The 8,405-nt window shown below is 37.1% G+C and overlaps 1 protein-coding gene across 1 annotated transcript; it reads left to right on the top strand.

Moving 5' to 3' along the window:
- The first annotated feature begins 537 nt into the window (after nt 1-537).
- LOC137741775 (E3 ubiquitin-protein ligase RHF2A) lies at nt 538-8,205 on the top strand. The gene is made up of 9 exons (XM_068481493.1): nt 538-758; nt 1,300-1,440; nt 1,521-1,567; nt 3,219-3,281; nt 3,376-3,484; nt 3,592-3,980; nt 4,094-4,201; nt 4,308-4,663; nt 7,897-8,205. Exons 1-8 carry the CDS (start codon nt 753-755, stop codon nt 4,615-4,617), a joined length of 1,173 nt encoding a protein of 390 aa, XP_068337594.1. The 5' UTR covers nt 538-752; the 3' UTR covers nt 4,618-4,663; nt 7,897-8,205.
- The last annotated feature ends 200 nt before the right edge of the window (nt 8,206-8,405 follow it).

Here is an 8,405-nt window from a genome sequence, read left to right on the forward strand (position 1 = left end):
TGGGCAATCTTTTGTTGAGCTGCGCATGAGGATGCTTAAGAGCCCTGCCCATTTAATGAGGGCAATTTTGTTTTCCTTGTGAATTTTTGTGATTATTTTTTTCTCCACAAAGGAGATTTGGAATTTTGAAGAGAGGGGGAGGAGATTTGGAATTTTGAACAGTTGACGAAGACGTTGAAGTGTGCAATTATACAATAAGAGTTTAGCCATTTTACATAAAAAATAATAGAAAACAACAAATTTTTAGGGAATGGATCATTCTAGCAACCAAATTGTAAAGAATGGATCAAAACAGCCAAATTTCCAGGAAAAAAACTATGCAAGAAAAGTAGTTTGTGAAATTGATTTGTTCCAAGTTGTTTGGACTGACAGCCAAAAAAAATCGAGAAAGACCGAAGAGATTGGCGGGTAAAATAAGTTAGAATGAATAGTCAAAAGCGATTCGGTGGGAAGGACACGTGTGAACACTGTGGTGACTGCCGACGCATATACAATTCTAGGGGGAGAGAGAGGAGAGAGAGAGAGAGAGAGCTAATCTTCTTCGCCACTCCGCGGTACTCAAGAGTCAAGTCTTCGCTCGCTCACAATGAATAAAGTGAACAAAAAACCAAAAAGCTGACTAATTAGCAAACTCTCTCTCTCCTCCCCCTCTCTCTAGGGTTTTCGCTGTTCCCATAATCCCACTTTAAACTTCATCCCTGCAATCAAGGATCCATTTTTTGGCTGTATAATTTCAAGGCTTTGCAATTTTCATGGAGGTAATTAAATACTTTTGTGATTTGACTGTTTTGGTTGTCCATCAAATGATTAAATTGGTTTCCATTGGTAAGAAAATATGAGAAACTCATGAATTGTAATATTCCCTCTTAAATTAGGTGTTAAACACTGTTTAATTGACCCTTGATTCTTCTGATTGTTCGTTTTCATATGTTTTAGTGTACTTCAATGCTTTAATTCTGAATTCAAGGGGAAGAAAGGAGTTTTATTTGTTATTTATTTGTAATTTTTAGATCTCTTAATTTGATTTTTTTGAATTTTTGATCTGATTATCTTGGTGGGTTAAATTATTGGTGGTTCTTAGTGTTGGCCTTTCAGTGCTGAAGTTGTTCCCTTTGTTGTAAATACAATGTAATAACATACTTTGTATTGGTTTGATTAAGGATATAATTTTAAACTCCATTGTTCTTGATTGCGTTAGTACTTCACCTTCGTTATTTAATTATGCTTCTATGTCCCCGTGGAAGAAGTTCTCTGAATTTTACAAATCGTATTTGCTAAGCTTACAGCGTTGCTTTACAGGTTCCGGGAACAGAAGAGACCAACAGTTCTGATGCCCACTTGACATCAGCAGCAGCTTTTGTGGAGGGAGGAATCCAGGAAGCCTGTGATGATGCTTGCAGTATATGCCTAGAGGCCTTCTGTGAAAATGATCCTTCTACGGTACATATAAAATGGTTGAGACACTATTATCTTTTCTTATCTGGTTTCCGTTTTAATCAATTCTCGTTTTCTCTATGCAGTTGACAGGTTGCAAGCATGAATTTCATCTTCAGTGCATTCTTGAGTGGTATTTTTCTGATACCCATTTCTTAGTATTTAAAGTTCTTTTTCCGTTTATAATTTTTTTTGTTGTTGATATTATAGTTAGATTTTCTTGTTCTTGTTCATGAAATGCCTATGAATGGTAGCACAGGATTATAAGGTAGCCAAATAATGTGACTGTGCAAATAGTTCATTGTTGGAATTAAAGATTAGGTCTAGGCACTTGTGTCAGAATCCCTGTTCTGGTTCCACATCTTACTTCTAGGGAATGCTGTGTGCATTGCGAATTGTGATTTTATAGTTGGCATAACTACTCCAGGCTAAGAAACAAAATATTTACCGAACATATTTACTGATATTTACTTGTTGGTCAGTTGTGAACTCATGGAAATTGATTAACAGGTAAATTCTAGTTGCTAAAGCCTTCAGGGATACTTCAAATGAAATCTCTTCACATGGCGTCGAATTTCTACTTTTTGTAATGATGGTCAACCTAGTTATACTTTTGACTTTTGTACTACCAACACCATGCCTTAACAACTTGTACAATAATGATTAGGGCATATTAATTTGAGCTGAAAGGATTAGAATTCATATCCTATCTTCTATTATCTTTATGTTTGCAATAATAGTTTTAATGAGCTTTCTTTGACATCTTGAGGTTTGTCTCCTTTCTCACACATGATTCATGAACTTTCATTTTGCCCGCGAATAAATACACCTCTCTTTTAGTTATTATGGTTACCAAGAATCCAAGATAGAGATGATGCCAGAAGCTTGTTTCTATGCAGTTCCCTATTAACTTAAGAGGAATGCTAGCATCAATTGCTGCAACACCCTCTTTCCAGTTGTCATGTGGCTTTCCTTTTAATTTTTATATGTTAATTTAACTTACAGATTTATGAACCATGTTTGTCTTACTTATTTACTCAATTGCCATTCACTCTCCCTCCATTTGTAGCTTTTTACGTCCTGTCTCTCCCCTCTTATCCTAAACCTAGAAATCATTTCTGTATTTCTTTCTGATTCCATATGAAACCATATATTCAGAGCTTGAAATTCCAAACAAAAGCAATGGACTGCAGTCACTTAAAAGAAGGAAAATTAATAGAAGGAACGCTCAGTCAATTACACATAATTATATTAAAAAAAAAAAAAAATAGAGGGAATGATCAAGGAGAAGGTAAACAAGAGACAAAACGAAAATACAAAGAAAACAAAACTACATAAAAAATGTAATGGCATTTTTAATTTCTTGGTGGAGAATATGTTAGACTCTCCTGCAAACCCAAGATTTCAATTTCGTTTTTATCAGAATTAGAAATCTACGAATTTCGTTTGAACAATGATGACTAACTGGAGGAGGGGCAGTGGCTAGGTTGGAAAGTGCAGCAATGGTTGGGACTGTCGGGTTGGGTCGGAGAAACCAGTGGAAGGCAAGTGAGTTAAGTAGGGAAAACAAGGTTCTTAAATATGTGAGTTAAATTAATATTAAACAAAAAATTTAATGGACACCACGTGTCAAATGGGCAAGGAGCGATTGCAATTACCTTAGCGCTCAAAACAGTCTATGAAAGTTTTTGCAACAGTGATTTTATGTTAAGCCTTATTTTAAAAAGATATATCGGTGACTTTTGAAAGTTCTCAAAAATTGAAATTTTGTTTCAATCTTGTAGGTGTCAGCGAAGCTCCCAATGTCCTATGTGTTGGCAACCCATCAGCTTGAAGGATCCCACTGGGTTAGTAGTTTTTTTCTTGGTCCTGGTATTCCTTTGATTCATCTCTCATACAAGTATTACAAAATGATAAGAGCTTCATTTTGTGTATTTACAGCCAAGAACTGCTAGAGGCAGTAGTGCAAGAGAGAAGTATTAGGTCTAATCCACCTCGAAATACTACAATATTTCATCATCCAACTCTTGGTGATTTTGAATTGCAGCATGTTTGTATTCTATCTTTGCTCTTTAACGTTATTAAGTTAAATGTAGTATAAACCCACCAAAACTGAAGATTCTTATTAAAAGTTTTTCAATTTTGCTCCTGATGTAGTTACCCATGGGTGTAAATGATGCTGAACTTGAAGAGCGTATAATTCAGCACTTAGCTGCTGCTGCTGCAATGGGTCGTTCACGCCACATTGCCAGAAGGGAAGGACAAAGAAATAGGTCATCAGCTCAAGGTCGCCAGCAATACCTGGTCTTCTCTACCCATCCTAGCACACCTCCGGCTCCTGCTTCATCTTCCCATGATCAGATGGAAGAAGGTGAACCGGCTCCTTCAGTTGCAGTAACTTTCCCTTCGCCTCCTACGAATATAGGGGAAGAATTGTCTCAAATGACAACTCCCGTACATTCGTCACAATCTGGTCCTGTGGCTGCCTCTGTGTCTGGATCTAGTGTTTCTTCTCCAAATCAACAAGGATCTTCCATGAGCAATAGGTACTAGATTCTTCAGCTTGATTAGATATATGTTGGTGCGCAAATGCACATCTTTTTTTTTTTTTTTTTCTCCGTTGTTGATTTACTACTATCTTATTATCATTTTCCTTTAGGAGGTCGCCTAGCCAGTCATCCCCAAGTACCCAAGATAGAGCTGGCCCATCAGACATGCAATCATTTTCAGACTCTCTGAAAGCTCGATTTAATGCAGTATCAACGAGGTATAAATGTGCTTTAACCTTTGTAATTTATTCTACCATTTCTGAATGAGTTTTATTTTCCTATTTTCTCGTTGCATAAATATCACACGTTCTCATTTTCAATTAGATACAAAGACTCAATTTCAAAAAGCACAAAAGGTTGGAAGGAGAGATTGTTCTCTCGCAATACTTCCATGGCAGATCTTGGTTCGGAAGTTAAAAGAGAGGTTAATGCAGGGTTTGAAACTGTATCCCGCATGATGGAGCGTCTGGAAACAAAAGACAATAACAGAGTTCATGATGCTTCTGTGTCAAATAGTTTAGACAGTCCGGTTTCTGGATCAGACAATCGACAGATATCAGAAAGTGATGGTGAAACTTTTTTAAATGACCACAATAAACCAGCTGCTTGTGCTACAGGTTCTAGTTCAAATTAGGCATTTTTCAGCAATTGCATTAACTCAAAGAAGTTCCTTATATAAGGTAAGTTGGGGTTAGAATTTTTTTATGCATTTTAGAACTCAGTATGTGATTTTTGTATTTTCCTTTTCTCTGAATCCACTTGGATTTTTCCTGTAATTTTTTTTCTTTCTATTTAGTTTACTTTTCTCTTTACTTTCGGGTCTCCATGTTTTTTGCATGAGTCCTGTGTCTTTTTCTCAAGATGGTTGATGTATTTATTGCTCTTCTTGATGAAATATATTGGTAATTGATTAGTGTGTTGTCTTTGTTTCTTTTTCCCAAGTTGGTTAATGTGTTTATTGCTCTTCTTGATGAAATATATTGTTATTTGATTAGTGTGTTGTCTTTGTTTCTTCTCTGTATTGTGGCTTCATATTTTAACATTTTGGTAGAGTGGAAGAATAAGCATGGATTTCTGTGGGAGTTCAACATGAGGGAGGAGAAAGCTTGTTTTAAAATCTTATTCGATACTTGCCTTTTTGTGTGTACTGTTTTCCTTGGCAGTAGCTGCTTTAATGATGCTGCAAATAGGAGCATTTTCTCTTCAAGTATCTTGGTAGGAACAAGGATTCTTCACTGGAAGCTCTCTTAGCTGAATGTAGAACTTTATTGTTTGCATCTCAAGTTGAGGAATTTTATGTGTCTTAAGGTCAGAGGTCGTTCATTGTTAATGTAGTTGTGCATCTGCGCATGTGTATGAAAGTTGAAACATGGCTGCTGTTAGGTTAGATATCCTACATTAGTAATGTGCCTTTGAATAAGGTTGCAGCAGCTACTATTATCTTTGGAAGGGTCAAGAAAAACAATTTAAGTTTTTTAAAGGTTCCAAGTAATGAAAGCTAAAGTCTCGGTCTTGTAAAGCTGGGACATTTATAAGTTGGAGGCCCAGTTTGGTAATCAGAAGTTGGAGAGCTTTTTGATGTTTGTGGATGGAGTGTGATCGTAAACCTTAAGAGGAGTTGATATGCTTCATCTTTAAAACTTTTGCACACCGAATATACACAACCTTTCATTCTCATCAGCTTTGTGTATTGCATGGTTCGATTTATTTGTTTGCCTCTTAAGATGAATTAGGACCAAATTTAAGAAGTGTTCTCAATGTTGTATCAGTTGCGCTACCTATCCCTGTCCCAATCAGTTAATATCTTGTGCTTATGAATGAGCTACAGCTTCCATATGGTTTGGCATCATTTCATTGAAAATATTGCTGAGCTTTTAACTGTTGAAAACTAATGCATATGAATAGTTGTATTGATCTATGAGGTAGCCGGGTTCAGTAACGTACTTAGTCAAACAACAATCCTTATGGGCCTTTTCTTTGTACTGAAACCATGCCTTTGTTGTTGATCAGTTCATCCAAAAGTATGGTTGATAAAAACCAGCTCCACAACTCACTTAGCTCAGCTCCGTACTGGTCACATATCTTTAGCATTTATGTGTGTTTGCTTTTCTCCTTACTCTGTTTTTCTCTTTCACAATGTATTCTTTTCTGTCAAAATGTGTGTCATCAGTTAAGACTTCAGCAAGATGCATGGTCGTCACTTATCAGTCTATTCTATAACTCTTGTGCCTCGTAACTCTAGAAAAGGAAATGCCAAAATCCACTACCACCAAATCTGCGACATATCTTTCAGTCTGGTCCCAATCTCCTCTCTATCTAGAAAGCACAAACTCTCGCCCTACCTGTTCATGGACTATAAATTTTTGAGTCGCTGCTGTATATTTGGATTCTGGGTATCGTGAAATTTGCAGGACGTGTCTGAGTTGATCTTTCTTCCTCAATATTTATATCAGGAAATGGACTACAATCGATGAAATCAAATACCATGTTAACCCAAACCCCCAGCTGGATTGCCATGGGCGAGTGGCATTTGACCCAAAATTCAAGTCCTCTCACCCTATGTTTGGAGGAGGGGCCAAAAAGATTTAGTCTCAATTCTTAAAAAATGCACTCATGAGCTCCACCAATGAACTACTGGAGCACCACATAGGTACTAATAAAACACCTGAGGGGTATGATCGGGAGAGGAACTTCCAAGTTCCAAGGGATATAGGCAGAATGAGGAAGAAATTGATCACAAAAAAATTAATTAGGAGTTAAAAATGCACCACATCAGCATTAGTCATTTGCGAATCCCTCTCACATGCCTTTGTAGTGATCATGTAGATGCATTTCTAATCCCTCCTATTTAACTTTTTGTGTTCCATGTCTTCATACTTTGTCTAAGTTCATTGGAATTTGGAAGTTCCTCACCCAAACATACCCTAAATGCACTATAAAAATACTGAGATTGGGACTAAGTAAAATACACCTAGTAAAGAGCATTTCATAGTTCTCTCAAATGAATTGCACCTAATTATTATCAGGTCCTGCTCTCTAATCCAAACATAGCGTTAGGGACAAGGTCCTCAAGGTCAGTAATAACTCCCCGAGTGTGGCAACAATGGCCTTGGATACAGGGCTCCTTGGCCACTTCTTTGTGGGTGTGTTAGGGTTTCGTGTGATCTGAGGTGCAAAGAAAAGATGAAGGGGTGGGCAACAGGCCCAAAGGGGAAAGTAGAGTATAAAAAGAGAGGTGAATGAGGTTGAGGTAGTGGGGATGAAGCTAGCCCCTTCGGGTCATTAGTCAAGGGACAATTGACTATTTCTGGAGTCTCTCATTACTATGGTCAACTGGTATATAGCTTCAAGGTGCGAAGTGCTTGCCTTTCTGTTTGGTTTGTTTGTCTATCTACCTATCTAGTGGGCGTGTCATCTACAGGCGTTGAAGGCATGCGATTAAAAATGTTAATGGAGGTTTCGGGAAGTGTTATATTGTGGAATCATAATATAACAATTTCATGTTTGAAGGCTAATTTGCCTGCATTGTTGTGGAAAGCAACAAACGTCAAGTGTTTGAAATGCAGTGCAAGATTCAAAGGATGTGTGGGGAGAATATCTGTGTAAGTTGGTGAGCAGGAAGTTGAATTGATTGTCATGCCATGATTTAGACTTTAGTTGATTGCAAACTTAATCAAGCAACCGGGAGTGGTAAAAAATGAACCAAAGAACTTGTTGCACAATTCTCAGCCGTCTGTGAGCTTAAGATGCGCCGTCCCTTACTGAAGATTTCATAGTTTTGTTTATTGGCATTTTACTCTATATTTGAGTTCATTACTCTTGCCATCTTTGTTTACCTATTTATTAGAGTTTCTTTTGTTGTCTCATCTGCTAAAGATTTGATTTGCTTGGAAAATTGCTCGTTTAAATGCAGGTGGAATCTCCCCTTTGAACTGCCAGAGCCCTGTGGATACGACGCATTTGCCATCGTCTTCCTGTGGAGGATAGTCTGTCTACTTTTGGAAAGAGCATTGCTGATTCAGATATAATTCAGAATAAAGAAACTATAGAATGTATGCTCTACTTTTTAAACCTGAACACCATTATCGGCTTTTAAATTGGTTATCTTATAACTTATTTGTGAATATATACTTCCGTCGCACATGTTAGGTATCTTTTAACCGTACATACGTGTAGACAATTAACTTTTGTATGGATATACAGTAATTTCCTTCGTGTTGTAGGTCCTTTGAATAGTTTTCTTTCTTTTGCCAAACTATGTTAGGACTCAGAACTTAATGCTGTTATGGTACTATACACAACAGCATCAAATTGTCGAAATGTCTATTATCGAGCTTAGGATACGCTGACGAGGAAGTCGGTGCCAAAGTTGTCATTGTTGAACTAAATAGTATACCTTAGGATGATGTATGTAATTCCATT

Source organism: Pyrus communis, chromosome 8 (assembly GCF_963583255.1).
Source record: "Pyrus communis chromosome 8, drPyrComm1.1, whole genome shotgun sequence".
NCBI lineage: Eukaryota > Viridiplantae > Streptophyta > Magnoliopsida > Rosales > Rosaceae > Pyrus > Pyrus communis.

Excerpts from the sequence above, each read along its gene's own strand:
- LOC137741775 (XM_068481493.1), top strand. Across the intron at positions 3,282-3,375 it reads AGCTTGAAGGATCCCACTGG|CCAAGAACTGCTAGAGGCAG; the intron begins GTTAGTAGTTTT and ends GTGTATTTACAG. Across the intron at positions 3,981-4,093 it reads GGATCTTCCATGAGCAATAG|GAGGTCGCCTAGCCAGTCAT; the intron begins GTACTAGATTCT and ends ATTTTCCTTTAG.